The 19,832-nt window shown below is 42.5% G+C and overlaps 1 protein-coding gene across 1 annotated transcript in view; it reads left to right on the top strand.

The window, feature by feature from the left end:
- The first annotated feature begins 1,815 nt into the window (after positions 1–1,815).
- LOC131192837 (zinc finger protein 208-like) overlaps positions 1,816–19,832 on the top strand; it is a 38,027-nt gene continuing 20,010 nt past the window's right edge. Inside the window, 7 exon segments of the mRNA XM_058172390.1 lie at positions 1,816–2,021; positions 4,891–5,492; positions 6,197–6,311; positions 6,435–6,502; positions 6,615–6,744; positions 8,346–9,983; positions 14,399–14,671. Coding sequence (XP_058028373.1) covers positions 5,004–5,492; positions 6,197–6,311; positions 6,435–6,502; positions 6,615–6,744; positions 8,346–9,983; positions 14,399–14,671 — 2,713 coding nt within the window. The 5' untranslated portion in view covers positions 1,816–2,021; positions 4,891–5,003.

Below are 19,832 nucleotides of genomic sequence, written 5' to 3'. Positions count from 1 at the left end.
AAGTGTGATTGGACACACAAGGAATTTGTCTTTGGTGCATATGCTCTCAGTGTACATAAAAGAAAATATACCTTCATCAAGGTATAACATTTACAACACAATTGATGGTCAATATATCAATATAAATCATAAGAATTGCCAGCAACAAAGTTACAGTCATACAGTCATAAGTGGAAAGAGATTGGTGATGGGAACTATGAGAAGATTAATAGTAGTGCAGATTCAGTAAATAGTTTGACATTGTTGAGGGAATTATTTGTTTAGCAGAGTGATGGCCTTCGGGGAAAAAACTGTTCTTGTGTCTAGTTGTTCTGGTGTGCAGTGCTCTATAGCGTCGTTTTGAGGGTAGGAGTTGAAACAGTTTATGTCCTGGATGTCAGGGATCTGCAAATATTTTCACGGCCCTCTTCTTGATTCGTGCAATATACAGGTCCTCAATGGAAGGCAGGCTGGTAGCAATTATTTTTTCCGCAGTTCTAATTATCCTCTGAAGTCTGTGTCTTTCTTGTTGGGTTGCAGAACCAAACAAGACAGTTATAGAGGTGCAAATGACAGACTCAATAATTCCTCTGTAGAACTGTATCAGCAGCTCAAAAGAGGCCAAATCCTGTCAGAAACGGCCGAAGAAGAGGACCTTAAGCAAGCTTTATACATTTTCACTAAGAGAAGGTGGGACAAGATGAGAAATATCATCTAATAAACATTTTAGTAATAATTCTACAATTTGATCTCTAGCTGTCCCTATTCCTAAACCTTGGCTAATGAATGCCCCAGGAGTTATCTGATACAGAGGTCTCCAACCTTGGCAACTTTAAGCCTGGCGGACTTCAACTCCCAGAATTCCCCAGCCAGCTTTCTGGGAGTTGAAGTCCGCCAGGCTTAAAGTTGCCAAGGTCGGAAACCTCTGATCTAATATACATTTTATTGACTGCTGGCCATCACAATTCCTAATTTTTAGATGAGGCCTGCAAGTTGTCTAACTCTTGTGACTTTTATCAGTTTTCTAACTACCCAGAATTGTTACAAGGTTTATACATGCATATTTCCTGTAGACAAGCATTCTTTGTTCTTGCCAGACAGACTCCACAATTACAGGCTTCCTGATTTACTTTCAAGTGTGTGTCCTGACCTGGCTTTATTTTAACATACAGCCCACCAGTACCCTACTTAAAACATATTTTTTCCCCTCTTATGAGATTTGAGTTTTAAATTCCATTTCCACTATTTTTCCCTTTCTTCATTTCGCTTTTTTCCTGTCAAAGAGGAGACGCCATTTTTCTCTCTCTTCGTTTCTCTACCAGAGAGCCTCTTTTCTGAGGTAAAATTTCTGGGACATCCACAAGTCTCAGTTTTTTTCTTCATTCTGGAACTGATTTTCTTTCGATATTTCTTTTTCTTCCCCCCCCCCCCCAGCGTTATTTTCCTTGTTTCAGGCAACCGTTTGGTTTTGCCAATTACTCTTCGGCACCCAGAACCGAGAATTCGAAGACAGCTGTATATTTTGAACTAAGGAAATAAAAATCGATAGAAATCTCTTATTTTCCTTTGTTTTTTTTTAAAAAAAACTTATTTCCCTTTTTTTTAAAAAAAAAAAAAAAAATCTCTTTATTTTCCTAATCCGAAAATCTTTCCTCCCTCAAGAGACGTTGCCACCTTTCTCAGACAGGCTACCAATGAGAAATCCCTTTCCTCCTACTCCCCTGCCCATCATCCTTGTCCTTTCCCTCCCCTCATGGTGCGCGCCTCTTTCCCGCCTTTCGTGGCCAGGGGGAGGGGGAATCCTGGCACTTCGCCCAGAATCCTCCAGAGGGCGCCCTCTGCTAACGAGAAGGGAACACCGGGAGCTTCCCCCATTGGGCCTCTGAAGGGCGAACGTCGGTTGGGTTTTCAGAGGAGGCGTGACGTCACAAACGCTGGCCGCTCTAGGACTCCGCACTCGCTCTCCTTAACCCCTGGGGGTCCGCAGGAGGTGGAGAGGCTGCGGGACAGTCTGGCGGGGGGGAGATCCAGATGTGTCCCGGGTGAGTTGAGGGCTCTTCCCGGGCAAAGGGAGGCAGAGGAGGGAGAGACCCTCGCCCTCCTCCTCCGACTTCAACCCCGGGTCCCATGCTCCCCAGCCGCCCTCTCCATGCAGGGGGAAGCGGGGATGCCTGGAAGGCGGCGGGGATCCGGGGCTCCCTTCCCGCCTCGTGTCAGAGGAAGAGCCCGAGTGGGGGGGAGAGGAGGGTCGGCTTTGCGGAGACCCAGCAGGAGAGGAGGAGGCAGGATTCGCACCAGGCTCCCCGATGGCCCCATCCTGTCTCCGGAGGGGGAGGGAAGCGGGGCGGCCTCTCCACCTGCCTCCTTCCCGGCCCCTGCTGGGTGGGGGGACCTCGGCCCTGCGCTGGGATGAGCCACTTGGGTGAATCTGCTGCGTGTCAGAGGGAGAAGGACACCGTGTAGAAGGGAAAGGGGGCATCTTCAGCCAGGTTCCATCTCTTGACCTTATCGTTGGGTGTGAATTGATTTTTCATGGTTTGTTCACCTTTTTTGGGGTTTGGCAGGTTGTGGAGGTAAATAGAATAGAATAGAATAGAATTTTTATTGGCCAAGTGTGATTGGACACACAAGGAATTTGTCTTGGTGCATATGCTCTCAGTGTACATAAAAGAAAAGATACGTTCATCAAGGTACAACATTTACAACACAATTGATGATCAATATATCAATATAAATCATAAGGATTGCCAGCAACAAGTTATAGTCATACAGTCATAAGTGGAAAGAGATTGGTGATGGGAACGATGAAACGATTAATAGTGCAGATTCAGTAAATAGTCTGACAGTGTTGAGGGAATTATTTGTTTAGCAGAGTGATGGCCTTCGGGAAAAAACTGTTCTTGTGTCTAGTTGTTCTGGTGTGCAGTGCTCTATAGCGTCGTTTTGAGGGTAGGAGTTGAAACAGTTTATGTCCAGGATGCGAGGGATCTGCAAATATTTTCACGGCTCTCTTCTTGATTCGTGCAGTATACAGGTCCTCAATGGAAGGCAAGTTGGTAGCAATTATTTTTTCTGCAGTTCTAATTATCCTCTGAAGTCTGTGTTTTTCTTGTTGGGTTGCAGAACCGAACCAGACAGTTATAGAGGTGCAAATGACAGACTCAATAATTCCTCTGTAGAACTGGATATAGATCTAGGTTTTAAAAAAAGAAGCTAGAAGAAGTAATAAATAAATATAAATAAATACATCAATGGATTTATTGGGCGATGCAAGTGCTTGATGGAAATTTATACCATGTTTTGCAACGCAGAGAGATGCACACACCGCGAAAGAAAGTCATACACATGCACACAAAACCTCACTTCAATCCTACACCAGATCGGACAAAATATTTCACTCTCATAGAATAGACTAGACTAGACTAGACTAGACTAGACTAGACTAGACTAGAATAGAATAGAATAGAATAGAATAGAATAGAATTTTTTATTGGCCAAGTGTGATTGGACACACAAGGAATTTGTCTTGGTGCATATGCTCTCAGTGTACATAAAAGAAAAGATACGTTCATCAAGGTACAACATTTACAACACAAATGATGGTCAATATATCAATATAAATCATAAGGATTGCCAGCAACAAAGTTACAGTCATACAGTCATAAGTGGAAAGAGATTGGTGATGGGAACGATGAGAAGATTAATAGTAGTGCAGATTTAGTAAATAGTTTGACAGTGTTGAGGGAATTATTTGTTTAGCAGAGTGATGGCCTTCGGGAAAAAACTGTTCTTTTGTCTAGTTGTGTGCAGTGCTCTATAGCGTCGTTTTGAGGGTAGGAGTTGAAACAGTTTATGTCCTAGATGTGAGAGATCTGCAAATATTTTCACGGCTCTCTTCTTGATTCGTGCAGTATACAGGTCCTCAATGGAAGGCAAGTTGGTAGCAATTATTTTTTCTGCAGTTCTAATTATCCTCTGAAGTCTGTGTTTTTCTTGTTGGGTTGCAGAACCGAACCAGACAGTTATAGAGGTGCAAATGACAGACTCAATAATTCCTCTGTAGAACTGGATATAGATCTAGGTTTTAAAAAAAGAAGCTAGAAGAAGTAATAAATAAATATAAATAAATACATCAATGGATTTATTGGGCGATGCAAGTGCTTGATGGAAATTTATACCATGTTTTGCAACGCAGAGAGATGCACACACCGCGAAAGAAAGTCATACACATGCACACAAAACCTCACTTCAATCCTACACCAGATCGGACAAAATATTTCACTCTCATAGAATAGACTAGACTAGAATAGAATAGAATAGAATAGAATAGAATAGAATAGAATAGAATAGAATAGAATAGAATTTTTTATTGGCCAAGTGTGATTGGACACACAAGGAATTTGTCTTGGTGCATATGCTCTCAGTGTACATAAAAGAAAAGATACGTTCATCAAGGTACAACATTTACAACACAAATGATGGTCAATATATCAATATAAATCATAAGGATTGCCAGCAACAAAGTTAGTCATACAGTCATAAGTGGAAAGAGATTGGTGATGGGAACGATGAGAAGATTAATAGTAGTGCAGATTTAGTAAATAGTTTGACAGTGTTGAGGGAATTATTTGTTTAGCAGAGTGATGGCCTTCGGGAAAAAACTGTTCTTTTGTCTAGTTGTGTGCAGTGCTCTATAGCGTCGTTTTGAGGGTAGGAGTTGAAACAGTTTATGTCCTAGATGTGAGAGATCTGTAAATATTTTCACGGCCCTCTTCTTGATTCGTGCAGTATACAGGTCCTCAATGGAAGGCAATTTCAATGCCTCAATTTCACTCTCATGCGGATGAGTGTTGCTCAATAGTTAAATCTACACCTTCTAATTTTTGCAACTCATTTTCTTTTCCATCTCAGATATACAAAGTGGAGTCATTTGAACTTCTTGGCATACAAAAATTATCTCTTGGGGAGGAAAAGCGCTGAAAAGCTCTTTCTTCTGTCATTCCGGTGGATACAGGATCGATCCTATGAATGAAAAGGCGTTTGGAGACCCACAAGATTCTTTGGACCCATTTGGAATTGCATTTCAGGACAGAGACAGGATGGAGACACAACTTTTAGCAAGCCACGGAACTGCAAAAGGCCCTTTTGCTGTTCAGCCTAGGAGCTGTGGGGAGATCTGGACAAGGTCTGGGCAGAAGATCCTGGAGGAAGAAACCACCTTACCTTCAGAAATTCAGCCCTGGAATTTCATCCAATACCGGGAGGCTGAGGGTCCCCGAGGACTTTGCAGCCGACTCCACAACTTTTGCAGGCGATGGTTGAGACCAGACAAGCACACCAAAGCCCAGATGCTGGACCTGATTGTGCTGGAGCAGCTCCTGGTCCTTTTGCCCCTACAAATGGAGAGCTGGGTGAGGGAGTGTGGAGCAGAGACCAGCTCCCAGGCGGTGGCCCTGGCAGAAGGCTTTTTCCTGAGCCAGGAAGGGGAGCAGAAGGAGCAGGCAGAGTTGCAGGTGAGAGACCTTCATCTAGGCAGGCCAGAAGGGGTTTGAAGAGATCAAAAGCAGTGATGGCAAACCTTTTTCGTGCCAAGTGCCCAAAGCGTGCGTACACCTCTAAAATGCAATGCAAGTGCACCCACGCACACGTGTGCGTGCACTCCTAGGCCCAAAACGGGGCATGGCGGGGCTTGCGCGTACACGTGAACCCTCATAATGCAATGCGAGGATCCCCGCGCATGTGACCCGCCCCCTGCGCATGCATGGCAGAGACCCAAAGACCAGCTGGCTGGCGTGAGGCACATGTGCATTTGTGGTGGTGCTGAGCCAGAGCAATGGCTGGCATGCCCGCAGAGAAGGCTCTGCATGCCACCTGTGCTATAGGTGCTATAGGTTCGCCATCACGGGACTAAAGTATGTGTTTGAATTTTTCAACCTTCCATACCACACTTTTCTTGGCTTTTATAATACATGGATTTGTTTCATTAACTTTTGTACATATTGTTCCATTATAGCAATAGCACTTAAACTTATATACCGTTTTACAGTGCTTTACAAGCCCTTATCCATTTTGAAAGTCATATTTGGCATAACTGTTCCTTTTTTTCCAATATTATTGATGTCATTGAGGGCTTTGAAGTTATGTTTGGAGAAAAAGAATCTACTTCATGTTTTTTGATGCCCATTAATTCTTTTTTTCCTCTCTCTTGCCTCCTAAGTCCTTCAATATGGAGATCAGAGATCCTGAGGGAAAGAGGAATCCATCAAATCCCTTTCAGGAGCTGTTTTCCAGGAGGGTCCTTCAGGAAGATCCAAGTCAGGACACCTCAGAAGGTAAACTAAGGTCCTTCCATTCCCCAGAGAAATTCTCTTTCTCGTCTTCTATATGTTTTGTCCTATAGAATTCTTCTTCCTATTCCTTCAATTATGCATTTTAAAATTCTGTCTTCTTCACAGTGAAACATAGAATGATGTGTGGTCTTTATGGTAGTGCTGAAACAGCGGATGAAACGGATGAAACTCAAGTAAGAGCGGGAAATTTATTTGCTTAGATTTGTATTCTCCCTTTCCTTTGGGAAGTCAAATGGTACATAAGTCCCTCTTGGGACTGTTTTGTTCTTCTTTTTCTTTGTTCAGAAGGGTCCTCTGTCCTTCGAGGAGGTTGCTGTGCATTTCTCCGAGGAGGAGTGGTCTCAGCTGGATGCTCACCAAAAAACATTGCATTGGGAAGTCATGCTGGAAAATTATAGGAACATGGCCTCTCTTGGTAAGGGTTTGGTACTCTATAATCAGAGAATTTGGGAAACATTCTGTAATTAGATGGCATCAACTATTTTTCATCATATATGTCCTCTGGGAGGGAGAAGGAAACAATCTGGCCTTCTTTTGCTCAGAGGAAGGAAAGAGGTCAATGGCTGTCTGCTTTGATGCTTCCTGTACCATTTCTCATCTGCTGAATTTTAAATTCATCATACGTTTTAGCCTCCAACCCTCAAATAATCTTTGTTGCTTTTATCATGGGAACCACAATTGGATGCACATTCAAGGTGTAATCTTACTAAAGCAATATATAGCAGTAGAATAGAATAGAATAGAATAAAAAATTTTATTGGCCAAGTGTGATTGGACACACAAGGAATTTGTCTTGGTGCATATGCTCTCAGTGTACATAAAAGAAAAGATACCTTCATCAAGGTACAACATTTACAACACAAATGATGGTCAATATATCAATATAAATCATAAGGACTGCCAGCAACAAAGTTACAGTCATACAGTCATAAGTGGAAAGAGATTGGTAATGGGAACGATGAGAAGATTAATAGTAGTGCAGATTTAGTAAATAGTTTGACAGTGTTGAGGGAATTAATTGTTTAGCAGAGTGATGGCCTTCGGGAAAAAACTGTTCTTGTGTCTAGTTGTTCTGGTGTGCAGTGCTCTATAGCGTCGTTTTGAGGGTAGGAGTTGAAACAGTTTATGTCCTGGATGTCAGGGATCTGTAAATATTTTCACGGCCCTATTTTCACGGCCCACATATGAAATACTATTACTTCATATGATCTTGATACTATTCCTCTGTTGTTGCAGCCCAGGATTGTGTTGGCTTTTTTGGCAGCTTCAACACACTGTTGCTCATACACTGTTGGTTCATATTTAAGTGGTGGTCCCCTGGGAATCCTAAATCCTTCTCACAGTTACTGTTGTCCATGTGCCACTTATTCTATATTTGCGCATTTGTTTTTTCTTGCCTAAGTGCAGAACCTTACTTTTCTCACCACTTAACTGCATTTTATTGAAGCAGGACTAGTGTTCAAATTTGTCTAGATCCTTTTGACTTTTGAGCCTATCTTCTAAAGTGTTGCCTACCCTCCTAGTTTGGTGTTGTCTGCAAATTGGATAAGTTTACCTTCCATGCCTTTATCTAAATCTTTTATGGCATAATCATAATCATTAATTACTAGATAATTTAAATTAATAAATTAATATTCAATCCAGTATTTTTGTTTGTATATACATATTTTATATGTTTAGCATTTTAAATAATTTACTAATTGGTTGTATCTCACCCATATCCTGGTCAGTGATTGTAATAAAAGTTTGATCTGATTTCCTGGATGTTAGCCATATTTTGTCTCAGATTCAACTTTATACTGCTGCAGTCCGGATGTATCTAGTAAAAGTACTTTTCTTTATTTACAAATGAAGTCAAGGTGTATTCTTTCCTTGATATAACCAGAGGCAGCCTGACATTCAAGATATTGGAATAGTGGAATTTGGCAGAGTTCCATAAGAAAATTCATAGCACTTCCCATAGTTTGATCTTTTCCCTAACTTTGCTATCATTTTCATTTCTCTTTTCACTTGAAGGTAATAATGGGAAGGAAAATGAGGATTCTGGGGAACCATTCCTAATGAACACCTTTGGAGACAGAACAGAGAAGCCTGCAGTGCAGATGGAACTAGAAAGCCATGAGAGAAGCCAGTCAAATAATTGGAACGAGGAAAGTTCATCTTTTATTGATGCTCCAGTGCATGACTTTCTTGCTGAATGTGGAAAAATAAAGAACAAAGATTTTGGGAAAAGTACAAGACCTTTCAGTGGTAAATTAGATGTAAATGAACAGTATCCAACCAAAACAAAAGGAGATGATTATATATATAGAGACAATGGAAAAAATTACAATTGGACTTTTACTCCTTCTCATGGAACTGGATCTCTTACCTCTCCTAAAACGATCCACACAGCAAAGAAGCCATATAAATGTATGGAGTGTGGAAACACCTTCAGTCGAAGGAGTTACTTTACTTCCCATAAAAGAATTCACACAGGGGAGAAGCCGTATAAATGTCTGGAGTGTGGAAAGACTTTTATTCAGAGTAGTCATCTTACTTCCCATAAAAGGATCCACACAGGAGAGAAGCCATATAAATGCATGGAATGTGGAAAGTGCTTTACAAATAGCAGCCATCTTACTTCCCATAAAAAGATCCACATGGGAGAGAAGCCATACAAATGTTCAGAGTGCGGAAAGGCGTTCTGTGAAAATTCATCCCTTATGAGACATAAAAGGATCCACACAGGGGAAAAGCCGTATAAATGTGTGGAGTGTGGAAAAGTCTTCAGTCAAAATAGTTCTTTTACTTTCCATAAAATGATCCATGCAGGGAAAAGACCATATAAATGCATGGAATGTGGAAAGACCTTTATTCAGAGCAGTAACCTTACTTGTCATAAAAGGATTCACACAGGGGAGAAGCCATATAAATGCAGAGTGTGTGGAAGGGCATTTACTAACAGCAGTGATCTTATTTCCCATAATTGGATTCATTCAGAGGAGAAGCCATATAAATGCATGGAGTGTGGAAAGACCTTTATTCAAAGCAGTCATTTTAATTCCCACAAAAGGATCCATGCAGGAGAGAAGCCATATAAATGCATGGAGTGTGGAAAGGGCTTCAGCTACCACAGTACTCTTACTTCCCATAAAAGGACCCACACAGGAGAGAAACCTTATAAATGTCTGGAATGTGGAAAGAGCTTCTGTGAAAGCGGGTCTCTTACCGTTCATAAAAGGATCCACACAGGAGAGAAGCCGTATAAATGTATGGAGTGTGGAAAGAGCTTCTGCGAAAGTGGATCTCTTACAGTTCATAAAAGAATCCACACAGGGGAGAAGCCATATGAATGTGTAGACTGTGGAAGGGGGTTCTGTCAAAAAGCTTCGCTTATGAGACATACAAGGATCCACACAGGAGAGAGGCCGTATATATGCATGGAGTGTGGAAAAGGCTTTACTAATAGCAGTCATCTTAATTCCCATAAAAGAACTCACACAGGGGAGAAGCCATATAAATGCCCAGAGTGTGGAAAGGACTTTACTAATAGCAGTCATCTTAATTCCCATAAAAGAACTCATACAGGGGAGAAGCCATATAAATGCCTGGAGTGTGGAAAAGGTTTTACTCAGAGGGGTAATCTTAATTCTCATAAAAGGATTCACACAGGAACGAAGCCATACAAGTATACAGAGCTTGGAAAGAGCTTCAGGATGAGCAATGACCTAATTTCTCATACACAGATCCATTTGGGTGAGAATCAATGTAAATTCCAGAATTAATTGGTAAAGTCTATGTATTTCCTTCTTTGTATACTGAAGCTACAGAGCTGTGATGGCGAACCTATGGCACGCACGTGTGCCCGAAGTAGCACGTGGAGCCATGTCACCTGGCACATGTGGGGTTGTCCGTTCCTCTTCTGGGTTTCTGACACGCATGTGCGTGCAAAGATCAGCTGGCTTTTTTGCATGTGGCAGTGCTGAAAACTAGAAGAGCTGGTCTTCCATTTTCCTGCATGAACATATATGGTCTTGGGAGGATCTACTATCATTTCTCATAGTTTAAACTTCCTTAGTCATTTGTTTTTCTCACTTTTTCTGATTCCTTAATATGTTTACAGTTTACCAGAGGACCCTGCACTTCTCTGTCTTCAGAAAATATTAGAAATGTTGCAGCAGAGATTCTGGGAACTGAAGCAATACTATAATTCAAGGGGAATTCAAATTCTATTGGTATACAGAGTGGGATGGAATGTAATATTGCATTTTCCCACTGAGTAATTCTGATATTAAATTAAAAGTAACAACTAAGAATTTGTGTTTTAAATTTCGCATAATTTTCTCTGTGTTTTCTGTCTCATCCCAAGTTAGGGATACTCAGTGGAATGAGAATGAAAGTGACCCCAGTGTGCTGACATTGCAAATGATCAAGCAAGAAGGGCCACCTTTGGAAATCAAGTGAGAACCAAAGCAACATGAAATCAAGAAACATTTCAAAAAACTATTTCACTTCCTCCTGATCAAATAGACAGAAATGAGAATGGGAACTTCCTCTGGGATGTGAAGATACCTAAAAAATAATCCGATTTGCATCCACGGTATAGAATTGATACCTGAAGCAACCAATATGAATGCAGAAGCATGGAATGAATGTCTTAGTGAAAAGTCTCATGATCTGGGAATATTGTCACATATGTATAAATATGGAGTGAAGGGCTTCAGGATGAAGAATTCTTTTCACAAAGGTGTCAGAATGGCGAGAAGCCTCCGAAATACATATACAAAAAACTTTTTCAAACATTAGGGCCTTATTTCCTTTGTACGTGGACTAAGATGTCTACATTTGATTTCAATAAAGTTAATTAAACATCAATGACATGGTTACTTTCCAGGCATGTATTAAATTCTTTTTGGCTGTATTACTTAACATCAGTGGTGGGATTCAGCCAGTTCACACCACTTCGGGAGAACCGGTTGTTAACTTTCTGAGCAGTTTGGTAAACTGGTTTTTGGAAAAAATCATTAGGGCAGAGAACCGGTTAAATTGTTTGAATCCCACCACTCCTTAGCATCCAGTAAGTAAGAAGTAGAATTTTAACTCTGTACACTAAAACAGTTTAAATTTGTACAGTAAAGGAGTTTTTGTGGGAAAAAGAAATGCTGTCTTTGTGCCGTATGTTTGGATTGTGTGTCAGAAAAACCCTAACAATTGCACATGAATTTTTTTGGAAGGATTTGAGTGGGAGACAAATTTCAGAATTTCAGAGGTTCCAGCTGGTTTGAAGCTCTTCATTGAAATGTTGCTCTTGGATGGTTCTGGGTCAAACTAATGAAAAAGTCACTAATTCCATTTTGGTGTCCTTTTTTTAATTAGAGAAGTGGAAATCAGATTGTCATACAAAATTATATAGCAATTAGAACTTGGATAGCTAAAAAAGTTAAATCCATTCTTTTTAACCGCTTTTACCCTTCATTTTAAATTCTTTGTTTTACCAAGTGTAGCAAAACCTCTTTTTCACTTGCCTTGTCACTTCCAGATGCAGAGGAATCTCTTCAAATCACTGGAGTTTTCAGTTCTTTAAGCCTAACACAAAATTGGTACTTTTTCTGTTTATTCATAATGTAAACATTCTAGCGGCCTTAATTACTTCAAACAGTCTTTCCAGTCACATTTCCTGAGATGGATTTCCTATTAATCCCTATGTAACAAAATGTTTTTTCCTCATGGTATCTGAGGTTTATATTCCTTTTCCGCCATTTTCCTTCATTTTACAATTCCAAATTTTCTCCGTTCACAGATGAGTGCCATTTTCCCTTCATTTCTCCACCAAGGTGCCTTGTGAGGTAAAATTCTGGAAGATCCACCAATTTGACATTATTCTCCATTCTGGGAATGGTTTTCTTTTGATATATATATTTTTTAGCATTACTTCTGATGTCACAAGCTGCCACTCAGTCTTTCAAATTCTTCTTTGGTACCCAGAGCCATGAATATGAGAAGGACAACAGTATATATTGAATTAAAGAAATAAAAACAAATAGAAATCTCTGTTTTTCTGACAGAAAAAACTTTTTTCAGGAGATGCTGCCATCTTTCTCTGAGAGGGTCCTTTCCTCCTACTCCTACTCCCATGCCCATCATCCCTTTCCTCCCCATCCACAAAGAAGCAGGCTTCTGTTCCACCCTTTTGGGGAATCCTGATGTGTGCAGATTCCTCCAGGGGGCACCCTCCACCATGAGAAGGGAACACCAGTCACTTCACCGCTGGAGGGCTAAGATCATGGCTGGCTTTGCAGCAGAGAAGGGGAGTGGCATCATTTGCTGCTCTAGGAAGCCCTCCACATTCAATCATGGGTCCCATACTCCCCAGCCACCCTCTCCATGCAGGGGGAAGCTGAGTTCCAGAACAACTGGGGACCCCAGGAAGGCAGCAGGGATTCCAAGGAACCATTCCAAGTCATCAGTCTTGGTGATGTGTAGGAATTTAGCACCCACCCCACTCCTAGAAGAATGAAATATTTTAGAAAATATTTAAAAAGGCAGAATATATTTCCCTGGATGAGAAATGGAGAAACATGTTTTAAAGACAAAGCAGCTCCCTGCAACTTCCTTCCCCCCACCTTTGTCAATGGGCTATTAAAGCCTCAGCCAAGCTCACTCATTTCCCCCCACCTTTGTCAATGGGTCAGAGGTAGAAACTCATTCTCCCCACCTTTGTCAATGGGCCATCATCTGCAACATAATAGAACCCATCTAGCAACAGAAACTCACCACATGGCAAGGCTCAGGCAAGCTTGAGGGACAACCTACAATGTTAACTAAGACCCCTAGACCACCTGGGAGTTTGACAACCAATCAGGATACTCTTCCTGTGCCCCAGAAAGTTCAAAGCTCAGAAAAAGCATAAAGCCAGGGAGCACACAGGATCTCAGCCCTTTTCTGTTCAGGATCTTAAGCCATGTGATCCTGACCACCATTAAACCATCTTTCCAAGCAGCCTCCATGTTTCCAGTGTCTTTGTCCCCACTTGGAACTGAACCCAGATGGATATTTCTTCCAACAATGGAACACAGAAACCTGCAATTCAAATAGAATTAGAAAGCCATGAAAGAAACCAGTCAAATGATTGGAAACCAAAAAGATCATCTTCCTTTGATGTTCTGATGCAACATTTCCTAGCCTGACAAAAAGAAATAGAGAAAAAATATACTGGGAATACCATAAAACAGTTAAAAGTCAAATTAAATATAAATCAATGCTGCCATATCCAAAACAAAAGAGATTATATACCGTATATACTCGAGTATAAGCCGAGTTTTTCAGCACGTTTTTTGTGCTGAAAAACGTCCCCTCGGCTTATACTCGAGTATATACGGCTTATACTCGAGTTGTGTTTTTTTTTGTTTTTTTCACATTATACCGGATGGTGCAAACTTGGCGGGCTTTGCATTAGCGCGGGGAAGCCCTGCCGGTGCAGTGAGAGGGCGGGGCGGGGGAGCCGCCAGCCTTCTCGGCTGAGGGAGGGAGGCTTTCCCTGACCGGTAGCTGCCTCATTTCCCTCCCTCGGCTTATACTCGAGTCCCCAGTTTACCCCAGTTTTTTGGGGTAAAATTGGGGACCTCGGCTTATACTCGGATCGGCTTATATTCGAGTATATACGGTATGCACAATCAGTGGGAAATATTACCATTCAACTTTCATTGTTTCTTGTGAAAACACATCCCTTACATCTCATAAAATGATCCAAAAAAAGAGAAACCTTATAAATGTTTTGAATGTGGAAAATGTTTCAGAAGAAGCACTCAACTTACTCGCCATAAAAGGATCCACACAGGGGAGAAGCCATATATATGCACTGAGTGTGAAAAGACCTTTACTCAGAAGGATAGTCTAAATTCACATAAGTGGATCCATGCAGTGGAGAAGCCACATAAATGCAAAGACTGTGGAAATACCTTTATTCACAGCAAGTGATTACTTGCCATAAAAAGATCCACACAGGGGAGAGATCATATAAATGTGAGGAATGCGGAAAGGGCTTTACTTGTAGAAGTCAAACTTGCTTACCACAGCAGGACCCACACGGGAGAAGCCATATAAATGCATGGAATGTGGAAGGTCCTTTTCTCAGAGCAGGTCCCCTACTTTCCATAAAAGGATGTACACAGGGGAGAAGCCATATAAATGCATAGATTGTGGAAAGAGCTTCATTGACAATTCAGCCCTTAGGAAACATAGAAGGATCCACACAGGGATGAGGCCATATGCATGCATAGAGTGTGGAAAGAGCTTTCGTGAAAACTGATCCTTTACAAAACATAAAAGGATCTACAGAGGGGGAAAGCTATATAAATGCAGTGTGGAAAAGCCTTTACTCATAGCAGTCAAATTAGTTCCCGTAACTGGATCCATAGAGGAGGGAAGCCATGAATGTGGAAAGGACTTTACCAATCCCGGACTTCTTAATTCGTGGAAAAGCGTCCACACAAGGGAAAAGCCATATAAATGTGTGGCGTGTGGGAAGTAATTATTGAACTTATTATTATTGTTCCTTTACATTTCATAAAAGGATCCATACAGACCAATAAAGGAGAATATTTGTAATTCAGGATTGAAATGAGGGGATCCTTTATGCTCTCTCAGTTTGGTTGTTTTCTTACAGATGTTTCATTACCCCAAACTAGCTAATATCATTAGTACAAGTGTCACTGATGACTAGCACTGATGGTATTAGCTAGTTTGAGTAATGAAAAATCTGCAAGTCTCGCTCCACATAGTGGATACAAGTAATATATAGAATTTCCTCTGAGATGTAAAGACACTAAAAAAATAATCTGACTTGTATCCACTATGTAGAATGAGACTTGAATCAACCAGTATGAATGCAGAAGCACGGAAACTCTGTCAAATGTGATGAGAATCATCACATAAGCTATTAATACAGAGTGCGTGAAAAGTGCTTCTGGATGAAAATTTCGTCTAGTAAAAAAAGCCAAAAGGACAAGAAGCACCCAAATTGCATGTGTAAAAGATTTCCTTTAAGCATTGGGGGCATATTTTGATGTTTTTTTTTTTTTTTTGTCTCTCATGGTATTTAAGTTTCATACTACTTTTTCAGTATTTGCTTTCCTTCATTTTTAAAATTCTATCTTTTGTCCTGACCAGACGCCATTTTCCCTTCTTAATTTCTCCACCAAGGAGCCTTGTTGTGAGGTAAAATTTCTAGAATATCCACTTCAGCTTTTTCTCCAATTTGGAGCTGGTTTTCTTTTTCTTCAGGATTAATTTCTTTGTCACAAGCTGCGACTCGGTGTTTTCAATTATTCTTAGGCGCTCAAAGCCAACAATTTGACCGGTGCACCTGTATATATTGAATTAAAGAAATAACATTCTCCATTTTCTTGACTGTGGCTTCCCTGCCTGTGTCTCCCCCCAGCACCATCTTCCTCCTCTTTCAGGCTAGAGTTTGAAAGACCCGCCAGATACAAAGTTGTGTTTCCAACAGAGGCTCCTGGTCCTCGTCTTCTGACCGCCTGGCCTTTTCTGACAGGATTTGGACCTTTTTGAGGCCTCCTCCAATCCCTGCGGAGCCTTCAGAGCGGCTGTGCTTCAGGGAAGCGAGTTCAGATCCTCCAGAGTCCAGAGAAAGTTTTTTCTCCATCTCTACAGACCGTTCCCGGAGAAGAAGATGGAGAAAGTGCCTCCTCGGGAGACGTCGAAGCGTTTCTTGGGCAGAGAATCATTGAAAGGGACCTTTCTCCTACTCCCATGCAAGAAGAGTTCTCCACTCCTTTGAATACAACAAAATACCTTATGCCACCAGACTTGAAAACTTGGGTTTAGAAAACTTAGAACTCCACCGCCTTCGACAGGACCTGTGTTTAACTCATAGAATCATCTATTGCAATGTCCTTCCAGTTAAAGACTACTTCAGCTTCAATCACAACAATACAAGAGCAAACAATAGATTCAAACTTAATGTTAACCGCTTCAGTCTTGATTGCAGAAAATATGACTTCTGTAACAGAGTTGTTAATGCTTGGAACACACTACCTGACTCTGTGGTCTGTTCTCAAAATCCCCAAAGCTGTCTACTATTAACCTCACCTCATTCCTAATAAATCTGTAAGGGGCGTGCATAAGAGCACAAAAGTGCCTACCGTTCCCATCCTACTGTTTCCTTTCATTATATCCAATTAATATAGTTATTACATACTTATGCTTATATATATGCTTATATAAAAAGGGACACGGTGGCTCAGGGGCTAGGACATTGAGCTTGTCAATCGAAAGGTCGGCATCTCAGCGGTTCGAATGTAACGGGGTGAGCACCTGTTACTTGTCCCAGCTTCTGCCAACCTAGCAGTTTCGAAAGCACTAAAAATGCAAGTAGAAAAAATAGGGACCACGTTTGGTGGGAAGGTAACAGCGTTCCGTGTGCCTTTGGTGTTGAGTCATGCCAGCCACATGACCACGGAGACGTCTTCGGAGAAGCGCTGGCTCTTCGGCTTTGAAACGGAGATGAGCATCACCCCCTAGAGTCAGCAACGCCTAGCACATATGTTTATTTATTTTATTTATTTATTTATTTTGTCACAACATCATACAAAAAGATTATATAGTATATACACATATAAACATATATAGGAAGAAGAAAAGAAAAACAATAGGACAGGAATGGTAGGCACGTTTGTGCGCTTATGCACGCCCCTTATGGTCCTCTTAGGAATGGGGTGAGGTCAATAGTAGAAAGTTTTTGGTTAAAGCTTTTAGGATTATGGGAAGAGACCACAGAGTCAGGTAAAGTATTCCAAGCACTGATGATTCTTTTGCAGAAGTCATATTTTCTGCAATCTAGATTAAAGTGGTTTATGTTATGTTCGGGAAGTAACGAGGCTGGAGACCAGGGTAGTGACAACAGCTCTTTAATATAGGGTGAACCCAGCGAAGAGACTGGGGAAAAACCTCTCCTTATATACAGTTCACCCGGCGGCTTCAACCAATCAGCAACGTGCTTGTTTCCCGCCCAAAATATTTAAAGATACATAACACTCCTCCCCTCCCAGAAAACACTTTACCAACCTCTACATATTATTTACATGTTATTTTTCGACGTAGTCACGTAAATAACTTGGGCGTCTCCTGACTCTTTCGGACCTGCGCAGTTCAGTTTTTGGGAGTGGGTTGAGCTGGTCGGAGGGGCTGTCTGCTCCTCCCAGCTCTTTCTCTAGGCCCTCCGGCCCTGGATTACTTGCAGAGTCGTCCCTGCTGTTCTCTAAGGGAACCTGATGGCGTCGCTGGACCTCCGGGGACTCAGATAAGTCTTTCGCCTCTCCCGGGTTTAAATCAGCTGTGGGTTCAAATAATGTGTGGTCAGGGTCTGTTTCATTGAGCTCGGATTGTTCGGCTATTCTTTTTCTGATTTGATCTATGTGGCGCCTCCATACTCGGTTGTCTTTTAACTCAACCAAGTATGACTTTGGACCGGTTGCTTTTATGATTTGCCCTGCTAGCCAACTTGGGCCGTCCCCATAGTTGCGGGCCCACACTCGGTCGCCTATGCCCATTTCTCTAGTTTTTTCCAGTTCCCCCTTGTAACCCTCTGGTGTGTAGTGGGGATTTAAACGGTCGAGTGGGCACCGGAGCTTTCGTCCCATCAATAATTCGGCTGGGCTTCTGCCTGTTGCAGTGCTGGGGGTTCTATGCTGAACGGCCAGAAAGAAATCTATTTTTGTTTGCCAGTCGCCTGGCTTGAGTCTGGACAATGCCTCTTTAGCGCTCCGGACGGAACGCTCTGCAAGGCCATTCGACGCAGGGTGGAAAGGCGCAGAGAGGGCATGTCGGATGCCCTCATCTGCCAAGTATTCCTCAAACTGGGTTGCCGTGAATTGCGGGCTGTTATCGGATACCAGCGTGTCGGGCAACCCGTGGGTTGCAAATAGGTGCCGCAGGGCTGCGATTACCGCCTCGGCTGTCATGGATCTCATGAGAATGATTTCCAACCATTTAGAGAAAGCGTCGACTACCACTAGGAAGGTTTGGCCGTGGAAGGGGCCGGCAAAATCGATGTGGATTCTTGACCAGGGCCCTTGGAGTTTTTCCCATTCCCTAACCGGGGCCGTTGGGGGTAGTGGCCTGGATTCCTGGCAGGCCAGGCATTTCCCTACCCTCTCAGCAATTTCTGAGTCCATTAATGGCCACCAAACATAGCTTCTCGCTAGCCCCTTCATCCTTACGATCCCTGGGTGACCCTCGTGGAGAAGGTCCAATACCTTTTCCCTCAATTTCTCCGGGATCACCACTCGATCGCCCCATAGCAGGCACCCCCCTTGAGCCGAGAGTTCCCCCCGCTTCTTCACAAATTCCTTAAAACGCTCGCCCGGCGCAGCGGGCCACCCTCTTTGCACCCAACCAAGTACAGTTCTTAAGGTAACGTCCCGGTAAGACGCCCTAGCCACCTCCTTAGATGTGACTGGGCCAGAGTCCAGAGAGTCAATCAATAGTACAGGTGCCCCCGGAGTGGGGTCCTCGATTGCCCCTGGCAGTGGGCATCTGCTTAATGCGTCCGCATGCCCCAGGTCTTTTCCTGGTCGATGCTGCAGCTTGTAGGAGTAAGCAGCCAAAAAGATAGTCCATCTGGTCAATCGGGGTGAAAGTGCCACCGGCGTTGGGCGGTCGCCAGCCAATAATCCTAACAGTGGTCTATGGTCTGTAACAATTTCAAAGTCTCTGCCAAACACGTATTCGTGAAACTTCTTTACCCCTGACACTATAGCTAGGGCTTCTTTATCCAACTGACTATAGTTCCTCTCTGTTGAGGACATTGTTCTGGAATAGAATGCTATTGGGGCTTCTGTGCCATTTGGGAGCCTGTGGCTGAGCACAGCCCCCACTCCGTAAGGGGAAGCGTCACATACTAGAACCAATGGCATTTTGCTGTGGTACTGAATTAGCAAACTATCACTCGAGAGTAGGTTTTTTACTGCTTCGAAAGCCCTGGCTTCAGGCTTCCCCCAAGACCAAGCAGCCTTCTTTCCCAGCAACTTATGTAGCGGCTCGGCAACGGTTGCCTTGTTTTTTAAAAAGACCGCGTAAAAGTTCACTAGACCCAGGAAAGCCTGTAGCTCTGTTTTGTTTTTGGGCGCTTGAGCCTTTCTTATTGCCTTGACCTTGCTCTCGGTGGGGTGAATTCCCTCTTTGTCTATTCTGTAGCCCAAGAATTCTACGGATTCTACCCCTATTTGGCATTTGTTTACTTTAAGCTTTAGACCGGCTGACCGGAAAATGCCCAAAACTTTTCTCAGACGCTCCCCCAGTTCCTCTAAATTTTCTGCCGACACCAACACATCATCAAAATAGGGGACTACCCTGGGGAGCCCTTGCAGAAGTCGCTCCATTAAGTTTTGAAATAGACCTGGTGCCACACTCACCCCAAACTGCAACCGGGTGCACTTGAAAGCCCCCCAGAGTCACAATCGCTTGGGCTTCGCTGTGGCTGCGCTTCACGGTAGTAGTTGT

This window comes from Ahaetulla prasina, chromosome 2 (genome assembly GCF_028640845.1).
Source record: "Ahaetulla prasina isolate Xishuangbanna chromosome 2, ASM2864084v1, whole genome shotgun sequence".
In the NCBI taxonomy this organism is placed as follows: domain Eukaryota; kingdom Metazoa; phylum Chordata; class Lepidosauria; order Squamata; family Colubridae; genus Ahaetulla; species Ahaetulla prasina.
Note: the sequence above shows the minus strand (reverse complement) of the source record. Positions and strands in the feature narration are given on the sequence as shown.